Source organism: Melozone crissalis, unplaced genomic scaffold (assembly GCF_028551555.1).
Source record: "Melozone crissalis strain CALT ecotype California unplaced genomic scaffold, PUWL_Pcris_2 ptg000006l_1, whole genome shotgun sequence".
Taxonomy (NCBI): Eukaryota; Metazoa; Chordata; class Aves; order Passeriformes; family Passerellidae; genus Melozone; species Melozone crissalis.
In genome coordinates, this window is record NW_026535784.1 from 16,947,392 (window position 1) to 16,973,724 (window position 26,333).

Genomic DNA, 26,333 nt, shown 5'->3' on the forward strand with positions numbered 1-26,333 from the left:
CCGCGGCGAGCGGAGCCCGGAACAGGGGCGGGCCGGGTCACGCACACACACCTGCCCCGGGCCGGTGCCAGACGCAAGGCTGGGCAGGCAGGGGCGGCACGGGTGGGGGAGGGAGGGGATCGCCGCCTCTGGCGACGGGGGTCGTGTCGAGGCAAGCTAGCAGCGCCTCTCCCCGCCGGCCCCTTTTCGCTCCGGCGGGAGCGCACCCGAGGCACGACGGGCTCAGCGCAGCCATAAAATCCACCCCGGCACGGGCCTCAGCAGCCGGCGGTCCCGGCGGGCCGGCCGCCAAGACGGGGCGGAGTCGGGCCGACACCTCTGCCCCACGCCCGCCGCGCTCCAGCCCTCGCCCCGCCCGGCCCCGCCACCTCCCCCGGCGCGCCGGGGCGCGGCGCGGGCAGCCCGCGGCGGCAGGGCCGGGAGCCGCCGCCCGGCTCCGCGCCGCCCCGCGCCCTTTCCCAGCCCCCGCCGGCGAAGCCAGCTCGGCGGCAGCGGCCCAGCGTGAGCACCTCCCTTCCTTCCCCCCGGGCGCTGGGTGTTGCTGTTGTTTTGCTGCCGCCGCAGGTCGGCCGGGGTGGACGCGGAGGGAGGGGAGCAGGGAGGGGTGCGCCCTGCCGCAGGGCCGCTGCCAGGTGCACGCCTCTGCCTGACACACGGGCGGGGAGGAGGAGCTGGACCGGCAGGTTTGTCGGTGGGGCGGCCCCACTCCCCTCCCCTCTCCTTCCCGGGCTGCTGGGGATAATTAGTGTCTGTGCGAGGCTGTCTGCCCCCGGGAGGCAGGGCGGGCGCGCAGTCAGTGCGTGCCCGGCTGTTTGTGAGCGGTGACTCGCCCCGGCCCCTCGGCGGAGCCTCCACCCCGCGGGCGGGGACCCGCCCGGCCGCGCTCCCTGCCGTGACCCTCCCACCGCCACTCACCCCGCCGGCCCGGGGAGCCTGGCAGGGCGAGCGGCGCCGGCGTCATGTGACAGCGCGGCCCGGTGCCAGGAGCCCGTGGGGAAGGCGAGCGGGCGGAGGGCGGGAGCGGGCAGCTCCTCCTCGCACACAGACCCCGAGACACCGCCGAGGCTCCTTAGCCGCGGGGACGCGGGACACGCCGGCCTCGCGCCTCGGTCCCACCGGAGCGCCCCTGCTGCCCATCGCGACCCCCGGCGCTGCGGGAGCCGACGGAAAATCGCGGCGCGTTCCGCACCGCCTGCCGAGCGTAAGTGTGAGGGCGGGGGTAATGCGGGGGCCGGGCTGTGCTGCTGACTGCGGGATGGAGGTGCCGGAGGAGGAAAGTTTTCCCGGCGCTGCGAGCAGCGCGGAGCCCCAGGCGGCAAGGTGATGCCGCGGGAGCCGCAGCCAAGCCGGGGGTGGCGGGAACTGGGTCTCCGTGAGGCCGCGGTTGCGGGGAAGGGGGAGCAGAGCTCGCCGCGGGGGTTCCCCGAGACTCTCGCTGTGCGGCCGGCGGGAGCCGGAGGCCGAGGGCCGCCGCTGTCCACCCGGCGGGCAGCGCACCTGTGTGGCCGGCGGGGCCGCTCGGGGGGCGCCGTCCCCGGCCCTCCCCCCGCCTGTCCCCGGCGGGAGGGCCCGCGGGCCGCCCGCCCCTCGGGGCCGCTCTCCCGCCCTGCGCGGCCGCGGCCCCTGGCCTCTCGCCGGGGCGGGACGGGTGCGACTTCGGGCAGAGACTGAAGTGCCATCGGATCCCGGCGGGATACAGTGCCCGACCAAGCCGAGGTGGAAAGTATAGCGGGCTCGCTCGGTAGTTGGCAGGGCAGGAGCTGGCGGCCGGGCCGTGCTCCTCCCGGAGCGGATCGGCAAGCGCCACGGCCCCCGTTTAACTCCTGGTGAAGTCTAGGATGAAATCGGCTCCTGAAGCCTGCCCCTCGCATTGTCACGTCACCTTAGCACCGCTTGGCCGCCATGCAGGCGAAGGTAAAACGTGGGACAGCACGGCAGCGAAGTGTGGAGTTAGAAATAACCTTTCCTTTGCTAGATGTCTTTTGTTGGTGTTCTTTTTTTTTTGTTTAGGGTTTTTGTTTGGTTGGTTTTTAATTTTTTTGTTAATTTATTTTTTTAACCGAAATGGGAGTAGGAGTTACTTGCCTCGGACGGCTGTCAGGTGAGTGCCTGGCACAGCGAGGGGGGCCCTGGCAAAGGAAGGCTCAGCAAGGCGAGCCTGCGCTGGGAGAGCACAGCACCTGTCTGGAGCTCGGGAGAAAGACCTAGTGCAGAATAGCTTAAGTGGTCATTCAGGAGTTACATTAAAAAATACCTTAAAGATGTTCTGTGCACTTCCCTTTTGCTTCAGGTACTGTACATGCGTGGTCCACTGTTTTATTCACTTCCTCGCCTTTGAGAATTCAGGAAGTGTCGCTGTTTGTGGAACTGAACTCTGAAGGTTTAATTGTTGGGAAAAGCTGAATTTGAGTAGCCCATAGGAGAGCTCTGAAGACTTGACTTCCTTTAAACTAATATTCATAAATATGCATTACCTGCATTGAAAAGAAGGACTTGCATGTCTTCTGACTAGTGACTTTCCATCAAATACTTTTAAGATACCGGTGTGATAATCGTATGAGCAGCTGGTGCTTGTGGGAGATGACTTATATCTGGATTTGATAATCTCACCTGACCCAGAAGACACTTATTTCAGATTAGCTTTTTTCACCTTGTATTTTTAGGAATTTATTGTTACTACCTAGTATTGAAATATAAAAAACCCAAAGCTGACTTGAGTAGCCTTTTTTTCACAAGGGCAAATGTTTCTGTTTTTTTTTTTTTTTTTCTACACATGCTGTTATAGCTGTGGTACAGATCACAAGAGAGACTGGGGGTAAGGGTGAGGGGTGGAGGCAGGCAAGAATGCTAAATGGTCTTTCCCTGTCCTAAGAATCCAAGCAAAACTTCCTCCAAGTTGCAGAGCTGCGAGGGAGCCCTTAGGTACTGTGAACGTTTGACCCAGTCACCATCTGTGTAGCCAAAAGAGAAGCCTTCATATAAATAAAGATGTGTGAGTGAGATGAGTTGAAGACTCAGTGATAATAAAGATGTTATACAATCACCAAATTACCTGTATTTGCACTTATTCAGTATGAAGAAGTAAGGAACTGATAATATCGGCATAAAACTCGCACCTTGCTGTGTAGGTGCTGTACTAGCCAGTTTTTACCCCGTGTTCATTATTAAACTCCAGCCTTGGAACCCCACAGCATTCATTGGTGTTGCTGTGGTACTCATCCCCTAATTTGCTGTAACATTCTCACATTTGATAATATTAGATGTCCCACCCATGGTGTATAAATTACTGATGCAAGGTATCTAAGACAAGAAAGAGTATTTGAACCCACAGCTTTGAAGGAAAACAAGTGTTGAAGTTATTCTACTGCATGAAATCTAGACAAGTTGTGCTATTCCTCTGCTTCAGCATCACTTACTCAGCTTTTTATGTGGGCGCTTCAAAAATAAAAGTAGTAAATTCATGGGAAATCAGATTCTGAAGTGAAGTCTGAGTGCAATGAAAACAGGGATGTGTTAGGCTAAGCACGTAATGGCTTAGAAAAATATTCTTGGGTGCTGTGAGTGACGTTGGTGCTCAGCTATGGAGCAGTATTGAGTGTGAGTGACCCACTGTCCAGGAGCAGCCCCAAGCTTTAGAAATCCTTCCTGCAATTCTCATCCCCCAGCTCTCTGGGAAGAAGGTGCTTCTGCCAGGCTGAGTGCTGCGTCTGATGTCATGAGGCCAGAACTCTGTTTAGCTACTGGCATAAATACAGTAATAAACCACCTGGTCTAAGGGAAGGTTTCAGCAAATCCTCCTGACCTGTGGTGTCTTAAAATCTCCTGCTCCCTCATGTTAAGGGAGCCTGTTTGTAAATAGGGCAGGTCCCCTGCATCAGGACAGTGTTTTTATTCACACCCAATGAACAAACACCTCCACCCACTGTTGTTGTTTTAAAGGACTCCAGCTGCTCATGAATATAGGGTCAGGGAGGGCCGCCTAAATGTTTCTCTGTGCTTTCTCCCCAGCGCAGCCAGCAGAGCTGTTTCCTGTTCTTTGTTTCAAGGCTGGGGTTTGCGTCACACATTCCAAGTGGCATATGTGGTGCTCTTTCCTGTTTCAGGCTGTTTTCTGGCAGTTCGGTAGCCTGCCCAGGCCCCTTGTCACTGCCCCTCAACTCCCAATCCCCACCCGATGAGTTATCACGTCTCTACACACTCGGGATTGCTTAAGATGCCTGTGTTATGTCATAACGAGGGTTCCAAGTTAACCTTTAACACGCCCCTTCCACTCCAATGCGCTTCTGGGGGTGAGCTGGAGTTCTGAGCTCTGTTCGCTGAAAACTTGAACTCAGGTCTCCAGAAAGTTGTGAGCCAGTTTTCTGCTCTCACTTGCTCATCAGCTGATCTGGAATAGCTCCATTAAAGTCACAGAGTAGCACTGATGTATAAAGAGTGTATGTGAGAAAAAAGACCACTTCTGTAGGCTTGTAGTTATGAGAGGGTTTTGACTTCAGCCCTTGCTCAACCTGAACGGCTCACTATGAGCACTTTGTATTTCCAAATCTCAAAAGAAGTTAGTATTTTCCCCTTATGCAGGCTAGAAGGTTCATTGTCTTCCAGATGTAATACAGAAAATGAGGCACTGCTGTCTAACTTTTCTTTGACATTAACAAGTACTGCTGTCCCACATTTTACATTTTGAAGGCATAAAAGTAATTGTTTTACTCCTGTTTTTATATTTATCTTTCCCCCTCACCCTGTTGCAGGCAGACATAGTGAGAAATTGAGAGGAAATTGAGAAAAACATAAATATTTCTGTTACTTTGACCGAAGAGCTAAAGGGCCAGAGCTCACTGAAATAGAGAGAAAAACTTGCATTAACTTCAGTGTGCCCTGGATGAAAATGCATGATATTTATTCTTCTGTGTTTCTTATGGCCTGGAATATATGCATGGTTACTGTACACACAGAATTACTTCCACCCTTTCATTTTCCTCTTTTTTTTTCCCCTCCAGTCATTTTTAAAGTAGTCTTTTAGTTCCTGCTCTTGCTCTTCTGGATGCTACAAGTTAGCTATTTGAGATCACTGAAGGTATCTTTAGGAAGTATCTAAGTACACACTTTAAACTTCTTTCAGAGCTTAATTGTATGTGGAAAAAAATAATTATTGGACTGTGTGCACATAATTAACAGCAAACTCTTTTTTGTCTGTTCAGAAATCCAGATAAAAAGAAGTATTTGGCTGCACCGTTTTGGTAAGTTGTTTATTGATTATTTTAATGTGTTGCTCCCAGCTGTTTTTATTTTGTTGTTATTTCTGTTTGTTTTAGAACACCATGGACGAGTTTACCCATTAGAACACAATTATATATTTTAATTCTTGTACTGTTAATTTGCCCAAGATTTCAAACAGTTAATCTTTTTTTCCCAGTGACAGAGGAAAAGAGTTGCATTTAACTGTGTTTAATATTGGAAACTGCTGTATAATAAATGCAGTAAATTTTGTGGTTCACACCTTTTTGTAGCCAGAAGTTCTGTAAAATAGGGAACTGAGGTTAAAATTACAATAATTTTTGTAAACCAACTTTTAAATATTAATTAACACCGCTAACAGGAGGTCTTTTAGAGTTCTTTTATGCTGTCAGCATTCAATCTTTGTGTTTTCATTCCGAGGCTAGTTGCTTCCAATCCAGAATATGAAGTTTGGCAGAGCTGGTTTTAGGAGAGCTTTAACTCTTCCCTGTGAAGCAGTCACTTGATGCCAAAGCTTCCTTTGAGGGTTTTGTAGCTGTAGGTGATATCTCCCAGGGGAAGAAAGTGTAAGTGTAGATCAGCCAAATGGAAAGACAAAGCTCCAACAGGTTTTAAATAGTAAACTAACTCAGAAGGGAAAAACCCTCCCACCAAACGCATGGTCTGTCTGTCATGCAGTCCGTGTGTGTTACCACCCAACCAGCTTGATCCATGAAGACATGACAGAGTTTCCACTTTTTCTTTTAAGAGTCTAAGTTACTTTGATCACTGTCACGTTTGTGCTCACTACACTGTCCAGCTCTTTTTCCTGCTTGTTTTGGGGTTTTTTTAATTCCCATAGGTTCATAGAGGTTCATCACCATTTGCCCTGTATTTGGATTCTTGTTCAAATCTATAATTTAGGCTGTTATTCTTAAATGTATACTTCCTTTTTTTAGGATTAGATTTTCTTTTCTTTGCCATGCTATTAAAATGTTGAATCTCTTTTTCATGTTTCCTGAAATAGCAGAACCCTTCTCATAAGAGAACAGTATTTTCTGTCATTTTCCCCTCACAATTAAAAGGTTTAATATTTCTCTTTTCAAATTATCTTAAAAATTAACCTCTTAAGAAAAACACAACAAGAAAAGCGAAGCTCAGTTTGGAAGGGAAAGATTATCATACCATTCCACATACTTCATTTGTTTTCAGAAGTCTGATCTTTTATCCTTACTAGACTGTTTCTCCTTCTAAGAAGTAGCTTGAGACAGGAAACCAGACAGCAGTCTGCCCTGATAAGGGAGAATATTGTCTAATGGAGGTTCCTCAAGAGGTTCTCCTCTTAGGTTCAGTGAGTGTAGAACTGAAGGTTGAACAGGGTTTACATGGGCTCAATTTTTCCTTGGTAAAGAAGATATTTCCTTAACGAGCACTTCAAGAACATTTTTTCCCGAGATTTTTACATACAAGAATGCCATTTCCAGACACATGGCTTCAAAAAGCCTGCAACAGTATTAGCAGAAATTTAATTGAAGTACTAGTTGGTCAGCTACATGTCAAAGCAGTTCCAGGTCAAAAAAGGTGGCATCAACAAAGTTATGATGCACAAGTTGTACAAACCACAGGTTTTTCAGCCTCCTTGCAGTCCTGAAAGGAGGAAGATGAAAGATTTTCAAGTCTTTGCTAAGAAACAAATGGAGTTTGAAATACTCAATACCAGAATTCTGTAGAAATGCTCTTTTTCTTAATGCCTATCAATAAAACTTTGAGGAGAAAATTTTTGCCTAGGTACCATTTTCTTTTACAAAATACTCTAACTTTTTCAACAATTATTATTGTTACCCAGTGGAAATCCAGCAAATAAACACAGAAAGCTGTTGATCAGTAGAACATTTTCTTGGCATGCTCGTTCTTCCTGATTCTCCTTCTGCTCTGTTCCTCATGGTCTGGCTGCTCTGGTCTCTCCCCACAGCACCACGTCTGGACCTTTGGTGCTTTGGCTGAGTCTGACTGCTGGGCTGAGCTGGAGAGCTTCTTTGTCTGTGCTATTTTAGGGTCAAGTGCAGTTAAGCACTTGCTTACTTCCCATTAAAATTAATGGAACATTAGAAACACTTCTTTGCTGACTCAGGTCTTGATGAGCAACTGGTACAGTAAAGTGCAAATACCTTATGAGCTCTGGAAATCAGCTTTTTTACCTTCTCCAGGGAATGTTTGTCTCAGAAACTGGTTCCTCTCTGTCAAACTCTTTGGAGGTTCCACTGAAGACAGCTTTTCACCTGGGTTCAGAAAACCTCCCTTCCCTTTTGGATTTCATCAGTGGAGAATCCTCTGGTACTATTGATTCTCCCTTGTATCAGAGGAAGTTTGGCTTGAGGTTCACAGAAATCATAGGTTCAGAGCAACAGGTCTGAGTCCCAGAGTGCTTGGACTGAAGAGCTTTAGCAGTGTGATAATGTTTGCTGCTGGATTCAAACAGTGCTGCAGGAGCTGCAGTTCCTTGCAGAGGGCACTCATGCAGTGCTAATTTAGCAGATACCATTACATTTTTCTGTAATTATACTGACAATAACAATCATACCTTGAAGCTTCTAGACAAAAACTTGCTGTGCATGGGGCAGCATTTCTTTGTTTCCTCCGGGCACAAAGATTGAGGAAATAACCCGGTATATGTTCTCAGGCAGAGTGAAGAGGGGCAGAGTGTATGGTCACCACCCCTGTCTGCAGCAAAAGTCAGTCATGGGCTGCTCTTCCAGGTATTTCATGAGAGCACAGGCTTTATATTAGAACAAACCTTTGTTGTTGGACGTGCACAGTCAAAACTGGTCCTCCACCCCACCCTTTCCTTTCATAACAGGTCTGCAGTTGGTGGACCTTGAAGGTAGATGTGCAGGGCTGCTGGGAGTAGCTGCACTGCAGTTGCCCTTTTCCAGCTGCTCTGCAGTGCAGATGTGAAGTCTGAGTGCATTCTTTAACCACTTTGCACATTTCATCCAGGGTAAATAATCCATATTGTCAGAATACACGTTTGAGTACCTTTCAGCTTTCATTTAATCTTAATTATGTCTCTGAAACAATAAACCATACACCTGTCAGGAAGTTAATATTGACAAGTGTTCAATCCTGACAAGGTGATGAGCTCTAATGATAATTAACTTCCCTCCTGGAATGGATGCCTTGCTGTATACTGGATCACAAAGACAGAATTTGTGTTGTTTCTGGCTTGCTGTCCTCACTGGACTTCAGATAGGGGAATACTGAGGGACTTTGCCTGGACTTTACCTTGCACCTGTCCCTATTTGCATACAAAACCCAGTTTCTTCATTTGTCTTTCTGAAGTACAGGGTGTGAGCAAAATCTTATCAAAAGCCAGGTCCTGTTTGGACAAGTTGGACTGACTTGGCAGAGATCCACTGGGTGGAGTGAAAGGGAGGAGGCAAGAAAGTAAAACTGGGTGGCTTGTTAGCAGAAAAAAAGAGGGAGAGCAAAAAAAAAAAAGAGGGTGGAATGTTTGCTTACTGGATTGCAGTTAATTATTTAGTTTCAGATTACATTCATATTAAATTCTTTTAACTCGCATGAGAAAACCCTTTAATGCAAAGTAGTTTACCTAATAAAGTCAAAGACAGAAGTTCTTATTTTTAATACATTTAACATGAATATGTTGTTGTCACCTCACCAGTTTTTCCTGAGCACCTCAGGAATGAGGGATGGTATTTTGATTTTCCAGAAATTATTTGTATATACTAAACAGTTTGCAGACCTTCATACAAGTAGATTCTGAAATCACTCTGTAAAGTAGAACCCAACTGTTTTTTCATTCCTCTGTAATAGAAACAGATAAGACTATTGACCTTCCCTATTGCCCCCTTCTCAAATGTTTAGGAGAGAAAGACTGAGAAGTTTTGAGTTAATAGGCATGATTTTACAAATATACTGGGGAAAACTACCTGCTTCTTAGTAGTACCATGCTTTATTTGTGTGTGAGTGTACATGCACATATTTACTCACGAGTGTGGTCCAAGCTATCAATTTGGAGCATTGTTTTTAAATACAAAGAGGAGTCTTTTGTGAGTTTATACACAGCCTTAGAAATACATCATTTTGAGCTAAATTTTAAATGCCAGATCCAAAGCTGACTTGTATTGACACTGTAGCAGTCCTACAGGACCAAGTGTTGCATCTTAATTAATTTTCTGTTCTTGAAAATTGGTTTCCAGTGACTATAAAATGGGAAAAAGAAACCTGCTTAAGAGTAATATGATAAAGTGATATGTAATGAAAGTAATATGATATGATTCCTGTAGTCTGGTTCAGCATAGTAAATTTACATAAAAGTAAAGTTTTCCTCTGCTGTTCTTAGATGACTGCACTTGGGAAAGATTGAGAATTACTTTTCACTTTTGTTCAGGGTAGTGCACTTCCTGTTGTCTGTGTCAATTTAATTCCTGCACAGTGATTTAGAGCTATCACAGGAAACACTGAAATCTGTAGCATGACACGTGAAATGTGTATCAAGTGTCTTTTCACACACTTTCTTGGAGCAAAAGATTAGAATGAGTAATTCTTGAACTGAAGAAAATACAGTTTTAGAGTTACAAAAATTACACAAAGGATGAGCATCATTGCATTCACTTAGAACAACCAAACTTCCTTCCTTCCTTCCTTCCTTCCTTCCTTCCTTCCTTCCTTCCTTCCTTCCTTCCTTCCTTCCTTCCGACACTTCCTTCCGACACTTCCTTCCGACACTTCCTTCCGACACTTCCTTCCTTCCTTCCGACACTTCCTTCCTTCCTTCCTTCCTCCCTCCCTCCCTCCCTCCCTTCCTTCCTCCCTCCCTCCCTCCCTTCCTCCCTCCCTTCCTTCCTTCCGACACTTCCTTCCGACACTTCCTTCCTTCTTCCCTCCCTCCCTCCCTCCCTCTATTTCTCTTCTTTCTTTCCTTTCTTCCTTCACCAAAGTACAAACTGGTGTGTTACTTTATCTATGCACATAGAAGCTAAAAATCAAAAGTTTCTGGAAAGCTGAAAGGGATTAGTTCCAAATTCCTATATAGGAGCTCTGAGTGGCTCCATTTTACTGTAAGCTTTTTTCATGTCTAAAAGCACAACTTCTCTGTTTCCACAGTGCAGATGAATGTGTGAGAATATGGGTGATGCAGAGATATGTGGACATATTTCTGGGAAGTCAGTATTCTGAAACATTAGTTCTAGCTGTGTGACTTGTTGAAACCTGAGAAAGATAACTAGGTAACAGTTATCTAAATGATAACCATTCAAAGAAAATAGTATAATTAAGAATCTTCTCACGAACATGCTTAAGGTATTTACGGAATTACCACAACTTTCAGCACATAGTGCTATCTTACACCACTGCTCCCAAACTAAAACTACATACTAAACTGGAAATTTCATTTAGCTGCATCATTTGTTTCACTTTAGTTTTGCAATTTGTTTTTGTCAGGCCTTCAACTTTTATAAGGTAAATTATGAAGATACTATAATTTACTCTGAGACTTGTTTGTTTCCATTATTCAAAGCTCACACTGTTGTAATATATTTCCAGAAGTCTTTAAACTTTATTTATGTACCTGAATAACTAATGGTAGACTTGTAACAACTCCTGCTGTCTCTCTTAACAAATTTTGATCTATAAACACTTGTTAACTGCAGAATTGTTCATTAGCATAGGCCTATTAGAATTGTTTTAATTTGAGCAGGTCCATCTTTAAATATTCATTTACATTTCTGGGAGAATTTCCCAGCCACAGGTACAAATGTGTTGGTGAGCCTTCAGCCTGTGCTGCTGAAGGGGGTGAATTGCCGGTGCTGGAGTCCGGCTGTATTCGCTCCTTTCCAGTGCCATCTACCGGCCACATTGAATTTGTGTCATTTGCTTCTGTCCTCGCTCTTGAGCCAGGTCGTGCCGCCCCCAGGCAGGGCTGTGGAGTCTGCGGGGTAGGGTCAGAGCTTGCTCCTTGGACATCAGTCATATAATGTATAACCTCGAGTGATTTATAAACAGCCTGGCAACATCTCAATGTCATTGTGAGCAAATTCCCTTTGCTCCCACTTAGTTTCATTGTGTGCCCTTATGGCTTTACCCAGAATGGGTATCTCCTTTCCCTCCCAGTATCTTTCCAAGATGACCATGGCAAATGTGCAGTATGAGAGCTATGACATGCTTTATGCTAAATACTTTTATTTCAGGCATTTAGGGATTGGCCAAGTAAGGTTGAACACTACAGGAAAAAAATCCTGAAACTGCACAGAATGCAAGCAGATTTTTTAAAGTGCTTTTATTTTGTGCTGTTAGCACAAAAAGTTGTTGAATTGTCAGTAAATCTATTATATTAATAATAACTATTATCTTTATTATTATTATTATTATTATTATTATTATTATTATTATTATTATTTAATAACTGATCTATTATCTTGATAATAACTAATATCTAGTAACTGGTGCATTTTCTCTGTTAAGTCATTGTAGCACGTTGAATGTAGTCCGAGTTAGTCTTGAATTTTAATCCTTTTTTTTGGCATTGATAACAGTGTCACTGTATGTGATCTATTGAGTGTTTCTGTTAGGACTCTTAGGAAAGAAAGATCCTTTCCAGAATCAGTTCACTTGTATAAACAAGATTATTCTGAGGTTGTAATGCTGATGAGAAATGTGTGGTCTAAACTCTGATGTGTTAAAACACTTGACAGCTAATGAAAGTGAAAATTCTGTGGTCTTGGTGTGCTGACATGCACAACAAAATTCAATTTGCCTTTCATTTAAAGTGAACAGATGTCCCTTTGTTTCAATAGTAATTTGGAAAGAAAAATCTTGCAATAAATTCAAAGATTTAAAAATCTCTGTTAGAGATGGATAAATATTCACATTAATCTGACAAACTAGTAAATTCTCTACAATTCAGAAAGTTGATTTGGGTATTTCCCATGGCTTTCTAATACCTTGTCTTTCCCCAGCAGGACAGAAACTCAGAGGCATCAGAACAGGTGAATAAAAAAGATGCTAATGTTTGACCCAGTCCCTATCAAGCAAGAAGCCATGGAACCTGTTTCAGTGGTAAGACTTTTCAAATATATTAGCCCTAAAGATGACTCTCTAGTTTTTCCACCTTTAAATTCATAATGAGATGTAATTAAGATTTGGACTAGGTTAGGAAAGCATGTGAAGCTCTATTTTGCTCTTAGTGCAATCAGATTCACGTTCTGGGAGAACTTTCTGTAGTTTATGAATTTATTGCCTTAACCTGAGCAGTTGCCTATGAGAGGAGGGAGCATCCCTGTGTTCCTGAGCCACTGCTCTGTAAATATCATCTCTGTGGCTCATGCTACTCATGGAGGTGGGCTCAAATTAAGTTGCCACGCTTCATGGTGAAGTGGCAATGGCCTGTGGTTTCAGTGTTACACCCTTGAACTAAGTGAACAGCTTCTTGCTGTGCCTTTTTTTGTTTTTCTCTTGGTTGTGGTAACAGGTGCCTGTGGCTAGCTCTGCTCTAAACAGCAGGAAATTAATCCTACAAAAACCCAAACCAACCCAGCTTTTTTGGGTAAACTGGTTGCACTGCTTTACCAAGTGAACAAATGAGAACTAGGACGGGGGCGGGGGGAAAGGGGAAGAGGAGACATTCCTCTTACTTACACTTTTTACTTCTTTAAAAATGGGTTAATTTTCCATGAACTCAGAGAATAGGGTCATCTCAGAGAAAAGTCTAATAAGCAACAGCAGTGGGACATGTAGGTGGGAGCAGTACAGTGAGAATTGTGATGATATAGGCTGAAAGGAAAGGCTTTGACCTTGCTCCCTCCTCACCAGCTTTGTGTCTCCTTTGCGTGACTGAAGAGCTGTGTGGTCCTAGAATGATTTGGAACCTTTGGATCAGCTCACTGAATAGTCAGAATTGCTAACCCACCAAAAATACTCATTTTTGGTCAGATCAGGAAGCTGATCTGACTCATTCTGTGCAGCTGCTCAATGTTAGAGCAAGGGGAGAGAGAGGAGCATGAGAGAACCTCCCCTCTCAGCTTTTAGCCTGCAATAACAGATTAAGTGTAACATGAAGCCACACCCCTAGAAAGTCCAGTCCATTAAAAGGGTGAAGTCAGTGTACATAACTCAGAGTGCATTAAACTTGTGCTTTGAATGGCATCTTTCAGTGAAAATATTGTTTCCTGTTTTATTTAAAATAAAGAGTAATTTTCATAAATTTAAATGCATCTCTAAGCCGTCTGATTTCTTCAGGGCTATTAACAGCACTTCTGGAAGTTAAGTTTATATCCATTTCAAAATTACAGTTTGACTTTTGTGGGCTGTATTTGCTGAAGAGTAATGATAGAAAAATAACTGTCACTGAAAGTATGACAAATTCCAATATTTGGGTCAAGAAAGAATTTTAGTATTGGCCAGCCTGTCACTTTAATTACAGTTACAGTGTAACTGTATTAAGATTAGTGGTGATTATCTGCTATAATCTAAGATTATTAATGGTGTCTGTTGAAATCAGAAAAGAGGCCAGTTTTACAGAAGTGTCATTGCTGTCTTTTGGGTCACCTTTTGTGCACATCTGCCTTCATCTCCCAAAGAAGGTTCTGCAATGGTTTGGGGTTCTGCACAAGACACACAAGTGCCCCAAGCAGTTGTGTGCTTCTGCCAGATGGGCAAGGTCAGTCCCTCAAAAAGCTCACCAGCAGAGGAGTGAGCAGTCTTTCCCAGATCAACAGATGAAGGAAAAACTGCTGTGGGAAAAACAAGGGAGTGTTTCTGAGCCAAGTGCATTTCAAGGCTGGAGTTCCAGATATTGGTTATTCTGTACCATATCCTTCTCCCAGTGATGTGGTGCCTTCCATGGCATGTGGCGTTGGACCTTTGGAGTCTTCTCATAAGTCAGTGTAATCACTCTGACCAGCTGTTAAAGACTACTCAGAGCATTTTACCACATCTGTATGTTTTTCTTTTTGCCATTGCATGAGGGGAAAAAAAGCAGAAAAGAAAAAGCAGAAAGTCCAGAGGAAAGTATGGTTTCTGAGTGAAGTTTCCATCACTGGACACTACTTTGTTTTCCCTCAGGCTGAGGACCATGTGTGTTTCAGCTTCTGTGCACACAGAGGCTGCTTAGCCCCAAACCCTTGAGCTCCCCAGCCCTTCTTGGTCTTGTGGCTTCCTTGGAACCCTGGTGCCACAACAGAAACTGCTCTGGAGACACCTCTAAAGGGAGGTATTGTGATGTGGAGAGAAAATGAGAAAGTGAGTTAGTTTTCTTGAACACCTTTTGAGGAGGCGGAATGAGAGAGAAACTGTCATGTTGACATTGCGAGATGCTAAGCAGAGCAGACTGGGCTAACATAACTAGGAAATCTGCAATCACGATTATTTGTGTTGCATCTTTCATTCTGGTAGAATCATTAGAGGCCAAATTAAATTAAGCCTCTTGGGAATATCTCACTCTTCTCTCTGAATGTAGGTGTACTCTTTACACTGTAGGTGTGAAGTCTTTGTGTCTCTAAAACATCACAGTAGTTGGAGGGGTAGGAGGAAATTAGTAATGGTTTTGACACCACTGTATTTCAGGGTGTGTGGCTGAAAGGATTAACTATATTCTCAGGTGACTGAAGCTTGCACCCACACTATTTCATCACTCTACCAACAGCTCATGCCATTTATTGAAATGAATTATTGAACATATATTATGATAGTTCCTAATGAACCACTGACAAAGTCACCCATGTCTTACCTACAGGACTCCCTATTTGCTGTGAGGACTTTTTAAAGGACTTTTAAAACATTTGGACCAGTTACCATTTGATGAAACAAGTGCCTTTTTTGTTTGAATTGGAATAAACAGTTTTTGTCCAGTCTCCAGCATCATTTCTACCCTTTTGCAGGCTGTGCACCAGAATCAATCACAATCGTCATCACTCCCCATCGAAGAATACAGAAGCTCTGTGAGCATCCAGACACTTATTCCTTGAATTCCCACCAGGGGTTTTCAGGATAAGGATACAGCTAGGGATGCTTGTTCTTTAATAGACTCATTGGCCAAAAGCATTCCTGGAGATTTACATTTGACAAGCTTTTTCCTTTTTAGCATTCTTGCAATGGAAGAGAAGTTCGTAGGCAGTGACATTGTGATCATCCCTGACAAACCTGCAGCACTGTAAATGCACTGATGCTTAGTGGTGGAATGTTTACGGTTCGTTAAAGCTGGGTGAACTCTACTGTAAACCAATAACAGGAGTTTTAACAGAAGTATTTAATGTTCCTTACCTGTTAAATTTTTTTGGGTATGCCCATAATTTGATCCAATTTAATAGATACCAAATGCTGTTAAATATTAAATTATATCAATATTTAATGGTCTCCATCACTTAGAATGCTGATAATTTCATAGCTTGGCTCAGCAGTTCTGGCAAGTCTACAGACAGTACTTCTTGCAATAATGGCATTTAATAAAATTCTGATGAACCAATTACCATCAAAGATGAATGTTTCTATAGATGGAATTTGTAAGAATAGTCATAAAGAGAATATATAACTTGCAGAGATTTTAATGTAATATTTACTGTCGAAGATTAATCACCATTTTGTGTGCTGCTTTATTTGAATGTTTTATGGACTGAGGGACTCAGCTTTGTTGTTCTATCACAGTGCTACGAATGCAGGAGGAAAATTTAATATTTTTTAAACTCAGTGTTTCAAACAGTAACTGAAAAGAAGAAAATTATATTTGTGTCATTTTGCAAAAATACCTCCCATTACCATTGACATTTAAAATGAAGTGTTTCCTCACAGGGAAGACAGAGGTAGGAAACCAGGAAGATGTATTGACAGAAGTGTTCACCCCAGGAAGAAAAAGAATTGAAACGTTATGGAAATAATTTTATAAAAATACAATGGTTTTATGCTTCTGATGTTTCACTTTATACCATTTTGAACATTTTTTTAATCCCACTCATCAAAATACTTTTGGTGCCAAAGAAGTAATTAGTTTCTTAATATTAGTTTACCCACCTGAAATCCAAAGATAACATTTTATTTCAAAAAGCTGACAACACAGCTAAAAAATTGTGTCCATTGCATTTTCTTTGTCTCACTGCTGTGCTAGAGCATCACATCAGTTTCCATTGTGAGTTAGCAGTTAGTAAACAACATCAGTTTTTAAATACAGTATTGGTCTGGATATTTGTTTAATAATACTGCACTCTAATGTTAATACTTCTGGGTTTACAAAAATCACTAGATATGTGTGTTTTACTTTTGTAATACATATGTACATACATACGTATCTATATTTAAATATATAAATTATAACTAAATTGTGGAGATCGTCACATAGCCAAGATTCGCTTTGGGGTTTATATTGTAATGGGAACTGCTAGCTACCACTAACAGGATTATTCTTCCAGCACACCAAATGTTTATCCTTGTACTCATTTTCCAAAATTACACTGGCTTGTTAACGGCTTTATATCTCAAAAAATCATTTAGAAAGGTTTAGATTTTACCTTTTGCACTTTTGAGTTACTCACCCATTACTTATATAGTTCAGCTGAGTATTTTGTATTGATTGTAGGGTTCAAATTCATAATTTTCTTCTTTAGTGGTGATTGTTTTTCAATTACTTTAGCAGTTGATTGGGACCCATTACTTGCAGTTCTAAGCCCAGCTGAGCTCCCCTGTTTCCAGAATTGATGATCCTCAGCACACAGTTATATGCTTGGCATAGCAGATTATCTCCCAGGTCAGTTAAGAAATGTGCAGGCATGAATACATGACAGGCAATTTTAAAGGGAAAAAGTAGTTGAATAAGCCTTGAAGATTTGTTTTCATAATCTGTCTTACTTGCTTCTGAAACAGTTAGTGAATCAGAACTGAACTTCCTGTGTGGGGAATCTGAGGCTTTATTTAATTCCATTTTATTTAGAAACTGCATCAAAAGTGCTTTCTTGAAACTTTTTCATTTTGCCTGTTTTATTGGCTGCCTTTCTTTTTCAGCAGTAGCTGCTTCTATGTGTTGATGTATTATTTGATTTTCTGTATTTCTTTTCCACTCCTTCTGACAGTCATACCCATCCAATTACATGGACCAAATGAAGCCAAACAAATACGGCGTCATTTATTCTACACCAAGTATGTTGCACAATAAATTCTACTCCAGCTCTGAAGGACTATCAAATGGGATCCAGATGGAGCCAGTGGACCTTACAGTAAATAAACGGAGCTCGCCGCCTTCAACTGGAAGTTCTCCTTCCCCACTGAAATTTCAGACTGTGCACAGGAGAAGTTCACCTGGATTGACTCTGTCCTCCCCCAGCTCACCTCTCAGTAAATTCACACCGTCACCCCCAGGAGTGCAGCCTCTTTCCATGCCAATAACAATCCCTCCTGTAATGGCCGCTGCTCTCTCACGCCATGGACTCAGGAGCCCTGGGATACTCCCGGTCATACAGCCTGTTGTGGTCCAGCCAGTTCCTTTCATGTATGCTCCCCATCTCCAGCAGCCCATCATGGTGTCCACAGTTCTCCCAGATGATATGGAAACTCCAAGTAGCATGCAAGGTCAGTGTTGTCAGAATTGCTTTTTATGCTACCTCATCTCCACAAAATAAGATAAATATCCAAGCACTTGGTTTCTGTGGGTTGTTGATATTTTAGGAAGTGGAAAGTAATTTCTGTTCTTCCAGAATAAACAGGCATAGAATTTGTTGTGTAAATATTTTACCAGACTTACCAAGGTCATAGGATCACAGAATCAATTAGGTTGAAAAGACCTCTGAGATCGTAGAGTCCAAGCTGTGACCCAACACCACCTTTCCAACCAGACCATGGCACTGAGTGACACAGCCAGTCTTTCCTTGAGCACCTCCAGGGACAGTGACTCCACCACCTCCCTGGGCTGCCCATTCCAATGTCTAATCACCCTTTCTGGGAAGAAATTCTTCCTCATGTCCAAACTAAACCTCCGCTGGTGCACCTTGAAGCCATTTCCTCTTGTCCTTTCAGGCAGTTGCAGAGAGTGATGAGGTCTCCTCTGAGCCTCATTCTCTCCAGGATAAACAATCCCAGCTCTCTCAGCTGCTCCTCACAGGCCTTGTTCTCCAGACCCTTCACCAGCTCCATTACTCTTGTTTGGATCTACATAAACTATTGATCTACTGAGATTTGGACTGATAATAACATCAGACTGATGAAAATTAATAGAAATGTTTTGAGTCATAGTTATCAGGAGATAACTAAAACTGAAAAATTTTGTATTGTCACAGTAAATGTAGAACTGATGGATTTGTTTTAACTATAGGGGTTTTCTGTATATTATTTATTTCCATAACTCTTCATAATTTTTATGTGTTGCCTTCCCTCTCCTCCCTTCTGCCATACAGTGCCTGTCATTGAGTCTTACGAGAAGCCCACACTGAAGAAAACAATCAAAGTAGAGCCAGGAAGTGAACCATCAAAGACTGACTTCTATCCTGAACAAATGTCACCTCCAATGATGACCTCATTGTCTCCTCAGCAAGTAATGTTGCAAGAGTAAGTAGCTAACAGTGCTCCCAAGATCAGCAGAGCAATGGAAAGCAGCTCACTACAGCAGGTAGCAGTTCTGAGGAGTGGGAAAGATTGTTGCTGTGCTTTAGAGTGTGTAATAAAACACACATTCATCCCTCCCACCACTGCCACTGTGAAACGTGATTTCAACTTTCTTTTCCCCCTTCTTCAGCAGTACAGGAGTTGATACATATTTATACCTTGCAATAGATATGCTATTTCTGTCCTGCATTTCTAAAATGATGATAGGTTACAATTCCACAATTTACTGAAAGGAGGACTCCCAATTAGCCAGTGATAACCTACTTATGTAAAACCAGCAGCAAAATTGAAAGAAACTTAAGAGACAGTTCATACTGGTATCTCTATTCATGTTACTTGAAATACCTTTCTTTAAAATGAGTGTTGTGACTTTCTTTTCTTGGAGGACCTCTTTGTCTTATTAAAAATTTTGCCTGCTTGGTGGGAAGAACCTCTTCAGCCTTACAAGTCCTGTGTATATCAGTGAAATTGCATTTTTACCTGAGGCCATTGTTCTGTAGGTGATTTTTTGGCACCTCAAGTAGTTTCTGAAGCTTTCTTCCCTCACAGCCACTTTTTCCATCCCAGTATTAACTCATTGTGCTGGCATAGCTGTTACTGGGGCCCCTGCATGAACTGGGTCACAGATCTAATGGGTTTTAAAACAGTGCTGTTTGCAGAAGAAATGTCAAGGGCTAGAAGAAGAAATTAGGTCTGGAGCATAAACCTTTTAATTGAAAACATTAAAAAATTCTCAGTTCTCCTCTCGTGAGGAGCCATGGGCACCCTTCCATTTCCTGTTTTTCTGGGGAAAATCCTGTCAGCTTACTAAAACCATGGAATGACCTAGAGCCAGGCTCATCCTTCAGCAGGCAGTGCCCTGGGTAGGCAGGCAGGCTGCCAGCGTGGCTCTGGCAGGAGCTGAAGGTGGGAGCTGAGCAGGGCTCACAGCATAGAACCTCACACTCCATTTCTGCACTTCCCTCTTGCTCACTGTCATCCTTGAGGTGGTTGTGTTTGACCTCACCTCACAGAGTAAGGGAAAGAGGGCTTCAAGTCAGACACTCAAAACCCAGTGGGAGTTGGTTCAGAGAGAGAAAGAAAAGCATGGGATGGATGGGTGGTCTCGTGTAGTTCCTCCAGAATGCTGCCTCTTCCTCCTGCAGAGGGCCCTGAGGTTCAAAAGCACACCACAGCACCAGGGCTGGCTGCATTCCACAGCAGCCTTCTTGTGGGCACCCCTCCTTGTCTTCAAACAGTCTGGATGCACCTCCTAGACTGCAGGCTCTTGGCAATTGGCTGCCAGCAAGCTGTTATAAATGATATGCTGTTTCTTTTAAATCACCTTATACATGTTTATTACACAAAATAGTAAACATGCATGTTTACTAGTTAGTAACTTACCTTCCATAATGGACACACAAGGGAGTCAGGTCCTTATGTAGCTGGAACTAACTGCTGCTAGGTCAGGACTATCAAATGGTTCAGTTTATTTTTTGTCTTTGTTAAGTCTCTTTAACAAGAGCAAACCAGTAAGTGCTGTTCCTGGCTGGTACCACACCCTTCCTCCAGGGCTGAGACTTATGCAGGCTTGTCACCTGCATTAGTGATTTGCATTATTTATTTCCCAATGGGTGTAGTTTCCCCAGCAAACCCATCCACTGAGCAAAGAATATAAAATTTGGTATCATATGTAGATAGCTTGTAACAGAAAACATTTGTATGTCCATGTTTCCTAAGCATCAGCTCTGCTTGCCCATGTAGAGTGTGATGTTCATGGAGATTCTGTCCTTGCACTGTAACAGCTTAAATTGCCTGGAAGCTGTCTTGTGGAGCTCTAGTTCTTGCTCCTGGAGCCAGCCCTTTCAAGTTCACATTCTGCTGTGTCCAAAACAAATTTATAAACTGCATTTATCATTAAAAAAATTACATAGACAACTCACACAAGTTATAAGATGAGATACTTAAACCTTTATTTTTAAAGAATGTTTTTGTCTCACAGCTTTATGAGCTATAGTTAGGCATTGAATTTTTTATCACTATTCTTTGGTTCCAGTTGCCCAGAGTGTACTGTTCAGACACCTAAGTCACATTAAATGGGCATAGAAAACCTTTAGTCTCACTGAAGTGACTTATTTAAGACTTTTTAAGTGACTCATTTTGGTTTAGTATTAGCTTTTGGCAGTATATCTGTCTATATCTGGGTATCTATATCTGTCTATCTATCTATAAAAATAATGTTGGTGACATTTCTGGGGGGATGGTGGGACTTTCTAGTATGTCTGATTGTCGAAGTAACTGCAGTTATTTCTGAAATCAAATTTGAGGTAATAGTATAAGGAGCCTCATAAACATATCTTAATGCAAGTTTCAAAGTCTAACTCACGCTGTCAGCATAGTGTGGTCTGTGGTAAAGAAGAAAAAGCTGTTGAAGTTTTAATATAATTTTTAGAAGGTACTCTTACCTATTGAATAGTGCCAAATGGTACATACATGAACTTACATCCAGTTGTGGAAGAGGGAACGAAAGAATTAGGGCTGTGCTTTTATTATTGGCACTTACTTAATATTTACCTCTGAATTTGACACCACCCTGACCATTTTTTAAAACTGCCACACCCTATGTGACTATTGATAACATTCTGTTGTCTTGCCAGCCTCCTCTCCCATAAGGGGAAAAGGAGACATTCTCAGTGCTTTTTCCAGATACTTGCAGATTGAAAACCTAAATCACAAATGGTGTATGGCCAATATCCTTTTTCTCCCTTTTCCCAGATGTTACCATGTCCAGGACTAGCCTCTGCACATAATAATTTAGACCAAGTCTGTTCTCTGTCCTAAGCCTGAGCTTCTCCAAAAAGACTGGTATGCAACTGCATTGAAACTGAGCATTGCTTTGGAGAGCTGTTTCTTTGGAAGCTAGAACCCTGCCTTCTTATTTAAGAGTGTGTGTGTCTCTGTCTAACATCACCATCTGGGGTTTCCTGCCATTATAATATTTTTAGCTAGACTTAATGTGTACTTGAAGAGTACATCACCCAACAGTCACAGAACCACCCAAGAAAGATAATTTGGTTCCCAGTTTCCAGCTTCTAGCTCTTAAGAAAAGAATCAGTAACAGAATTCAAGTTTTCACACATCGGTTATCCGCATCCTGCTGCTGTGGGGTCATAGAGAAATCTTTTCTTCTTAAGCCATGCACAAGATTCTCTGTCTTCAGCACATGCCCTTTATTTTGCTGAGGGAAGTAGGAATTCAATGTTTCTGAAAATTAGGCCCTCAAGGAACTTGGAGTAAGTAACCAATAGAACCCAGTATTACAAAACATGAGTTGATTGGTAAAAACACGTGAAATACATTAACTTAGAGCAGACAAGAGTTCTAGAAAGTTCTGTTGCATGGAGGAGCTGGCTTTGCAACAAGGAATGCTAATATCTGCACATTATAATCTACACGTACCTTTTTGACAAACATGAGTTTTTTAAGATTGATGTGGAAGAAAGAATCAAGGTTGTCCTCGTTCTACAGTAGGGGTGTCATTCAACAGTCAAAGACTGCTTTTAAGAAGCCTGTATGTTTTCGCACACATGAACATTTATGGGTTGGTTTACAGCAGAAGTCCACATTTAGTTCATATATGTCTTACCTGCACTGTACCTGTGGGCTTCTAAAGTGAAAAATTATGTTTAAGAAGGTGGAGGGACAACTTCAGACATCCTGTGGGTGTGCCACACAGGCTAAGCTCTACTTTTAGGAATTGACGTCAGTGGTACAGGGAGGCCGCACCCTGCTGCCAGCACCAAACAGGAAATTCTTAATTACATTCTAAAGGAGTGGCTGGAACAATAAAGATTGAGTTCTGCTTTGAAACCCTAAAGATACAATTTCTTTAATAATATGGAATAGCTGTTTCCAATTACAATCAAATTAGTTGTATTTGAAGGGGAAAAAGTAGTGAACAAATGCAAGAAAAGTTCACTCAGGGTTAAGAAATTGGGTTTGACTGAAAAACACAAAGTTGAATGGGGTTTTTCCTCTGAAAGCTTTAAAAAGGAGCTAGGAAGTAGTAAAAATGGCTACATCATGCCACAAAGTGAGTAAACATTTAAAAATATTACTGCTAAAATACACAAAATTTGCTAAACACTGTTGAATTTTTCGACATGCATGTAATGTTGTTCTTTCTGCCAAGAGACAGAGTGGTAGTGAATAAAAGGCTCTGTTATGAATCATATTAGCTGAGGTTTGCTGTGCTAAATGTTTTTGATTTTAACATTAATTTAACTTTGCAGGAATCACCCTTCAGTTATAGTTCAGCCAGGAAAGAGACCTTTACCTGTGGAATCCCCAGACACACAACGAAAACGCAGAATACATCGATGTGATTATGAAGGCTGCAACAAGGTCTACACTAAAAGCTCCCACCTGAAAGCTCACCGAAGAACCCATACAGGTCAGAGCATAGCTGTGCTTCTCTTTCATCAAGTCTGTGGTAAAATAGGCTGAGCTTGTAACTTCTGCTAATGGCCAGGTGACCTCAGGTGTAAATAACAAAATGACAGAAGGTAGATCTGGCATTGTTGTGAAAATAATTATAGGCTGAGAAAAAGACAGAGGATATAGTAGGAAAAACCTACAACAAGAGACTGTAAGCCAGAACAGGTTCAGAGTGCACGCTGATGTGTGTTACATTCACTGGCTCTTCACTCATTTTGTGTCCAGTTGCTTGCAGTTTACTCAATCTGCACACCCTGCAAACACCAAATCAGTTCAAATTGCACTGGCTCACCTATGACATCACTGTTAAATTTGACTGTAATTTCTATGGGAGTAGCCCATTTACAGAAGTTTGGACTGTGTGCCAAATGCAAACACATCTGCTCTGTGGAGATGCTAACCACTGGTGCAGTGATGCTTTTTATCTGAATGAGTGTTCAGTAAACATATCCCCATCTTTGCTCTCCACAGAAATGTTCATCTTTGCATGCTGAATGACTGTATATACATCCAAGGTTTTTACAAGGGTACCTCTTTTAGGAAAACTGGAGCCCAGTTCATCTCTGTTGTGCATCAAGCCAGCCATTTACCTGTTGGGCAATACAGAGGTGTTAAAGGAGGAGGATGACATTAGTAATGATAGAGAAAGAGTTTAAGTTGAGGTACTTGCAACCATGATGCCAGTCATTTACACTGCAATAAATTTTAGAAATCATAAGATTTCTGCCTGTTGTGCTTTATGGTAGCACAGTCCTTTCCCCCAGCAAACTAGAAAATGAGATCCCATTTTTGAAAATACTTGGAGAAATGCTTAAACCTTCATCCTTCTGGGTGTCATAATATAAAACAAGTGCTAATATGGCAGAGAGAGGAACAATAAAAAAATAAGTTGTGGCAGGTAGCAATTTTTTGGTCAGTTAACTTCAACTACACAGTTTCTAGCACAGAGTACTCTTCAGCTTTGAGCTGTTTGGAGGCTTTTTGAGTAAGCATTGAAGTACTTACTGAAATTTAGCAAGGCAGTAGAATGAATCTCTCAGATTTATGTGTGAATTTAGCGTGATCAGAACCGATGTGTTCACATCTTAAATCCTCACTTCTGTGTTTCCTTTTCCAGGAGAAAAACCGTACAAATGCACTTGGGAGGGGTGCACGTGGAAGTTTGCTCGTTCTGATGAACTGACGCGGCATTTCCGCAAGCACACAGGAATCAAACCCTTCCAGTGTCCAGACTGTGACCGCAGCTTTTCTCGCTCGGACCATCTCGCTCTTCACAGGAAACGCCACATGCTAGTCTGAATGTCTTCTCTCCCTGACTCCTGCCACACTTTTTTGTTTTTTACACATGCATTTTAATTTGGATTCAGCTGGTCTGGATCTCTGAGTTTATACCATTAAAAGCTTACGTATGGTCAGTAACAGATGTTATCTAACCCTTCTATGTCCTTGCCACGGGTCAGACCTAAAGAATGTGAACACTTCTTTTTTTTCTTCTGGGGATGCTAAGCAAACCCTTTCTGCATTCAGTATGTTTATTGTATTTCATTTGTGAATAAGGGAATTTTTAAACTAACAGCTTTTGTTGTTTTCTTCATATAATCAACCCAGCATATACTGATAAAATAGTAAATGTTATTGAATATCCGAAATGCTAGTCCTTGCCAGAGACTATTATTTATGTGCCCCGTAAGGGATACACTCTCATTTTATGCTCAACAATGCAATGAATGGACTTTACCAGCTGTGTTGATTTCTGCAGTGTGGTTCATACAACAGTTTTAGGAAGACACCTGATTTAGAAATCCCCTCTGCCCAAACAGTGAGTAATACTGAGGAAATAAATCTAAACAGTGTAATTGCTTTACAGAAGGATTGAGTCATAGTATCATTTACCCCAGTCAAGAAGAAAAATGGGCAGGAATTGGTCCGTACACAATACTGTGCATCTAAACCAATGCCATCTGTCATCTGTATAATAGTGTAGTATATATCCTTGTTTTTCTTGCATAATGCCCCAGTGGATTTGTTAAAGGAAGACTTTGTGTGACTCTGTATGTCTGGTTTCTGTGCAAGTGTATGGATGGAACGGCTTGAAGCTGAGTCAGGGGTTTACCATCAGGAAGTTCTTCACCCAGAGAGTGGTTGGGCACTGGAACAGGCTTCCCAGGGAAGTGGTCACAGCACCAAGCCTGTCTGAGTTAAGCATCTGGACAATGCTCTCAGGCACATGGTGTGACTTTTGGGCTCTCAGGCACATGGTGTGTCCTGTGCAGGGCCAGGAGTTGGACTCGATGATCCTGATGGGTCCCTTCCAATTCAGCATATTCTATGATTCTGTGAGTCTATGGTACCTCCCCTGTGATTTGGCATTAAATGACATTCATGGAAACGTGCTGCACCTCATTTCAGGGATATAGATTATCCCCCTGCAATCATGCCCCTGCATTTCTTCTAAATAATTTTTTTGTCTTTGCTGTATTTCAGAAAATAGCAATCATTAAGTCAAAAATGCTCTGAACTGTACTGTCTGAGTACCACTGTAATACACTATAGTATTTAAAATTATTGATCCACAATATTTTTATGAGAAGATGGCATCAGAAATGAAGTACTTCTGATGATAAATTGAGTCATGTATCTGTTTTGGATAAAAGCACATACCAAATCATCCAATTCTGGTTTGTGACTCTGGTAGTCTCTCCATGGAAGGTACAACTGCTTCCCTGTGGATGTGTCTATTGCATTAAAACCATGCCCATTAGCAAACAGAACTACATAGCTAAAAGAAACTGAATTCAAGCAACCTGCAGTTGCCCCTAGAAATGTTCCTGTCTTGGATCCTCTGAAAGGAAGGTTTCTGGCTGGCAGACTTTGTGGCACTGCAAGAAACAGGATGTATTTCTCTACACACACACACAAGCACATTCCCCTTCCTTGCATTATGTAAGGCAACCACCATTCTCTGTACGTTAAACATACTGAAGTCAGCTTTTCCTTTCTTTTGGAAAAACCCAGCCAACAATGGAGGTGTGGGGGGAGGAAGA

At 42.6% G+C, this 26,333-nt stretch overlaps 1 protein-coding gene across 2 annotated transcripts; it reads left to right on the plus strand.

The window, feature by feature from the left end:
- The first annotated feature begins 1,093 nt into the window (after window positions 1-1,093).
- KLF3 (KLF transcription factor 3) lies at window positions 1,094-25,532 on the plus strand. Of its 2 annotated transcripts, none has more exons than XM_054293663.1 (7): window positions 1,094-1,201; window positions 5,199-5,237; window positions 12,195-12,291; window positions 17,289-17,784; window positions 18,606-18,756; window positions 23,085-23,245; window positions 24,407-25,532. In XM_054293663.1, exons 3-7 carry the CDS (start codon window positions 12,235-12,237, stop codon window positions 24,586-24,588), a joined length of 1,047 nt encoding a protein of 348 aa, XP_054149638.1. In that variant the 5' UTR covers window positions 1,094-1,201; window positions 5,199-5,237; window positions 12,195-12,234; the 3' UTR covers window positions 24,589-25,532. The 2 variants fall into 2 exon arrangements, with proteins under 2 accessions (XP_054149638.1, XP_054149646.1); XM_054293671.1 differs by lacking the exon at window positions 1,094-1,201 and adding an exon at window positions 1,283-1,320.
- The last annotated feature ends 801 nt before the right edge of the window (window positions 25,533-26,333 follow it).

Coding starts and splice junctions, on each gene's coding strand:
- KLF3 (XM_054293663.1), top strand. CDS start 12,235: ATGCTAATGTTTGACCCAGTCCCTATCAAGCAAGAAGCCATGGAACCT. Junction 12,292..17,288: donor CCATGGAACCTGTTTCAGTG/GTAAGACTTTTC, acceptor TCCTTCTGACAG/TCATACCCATCCAATTACAT. Junction 18,757..23,084: donor CAGCAAGTAATGTTGCAAGA/GTAAGTAGCTAA, acceptor TTAACTTTGCAG/GAATCACCCTTCAGTTATAG.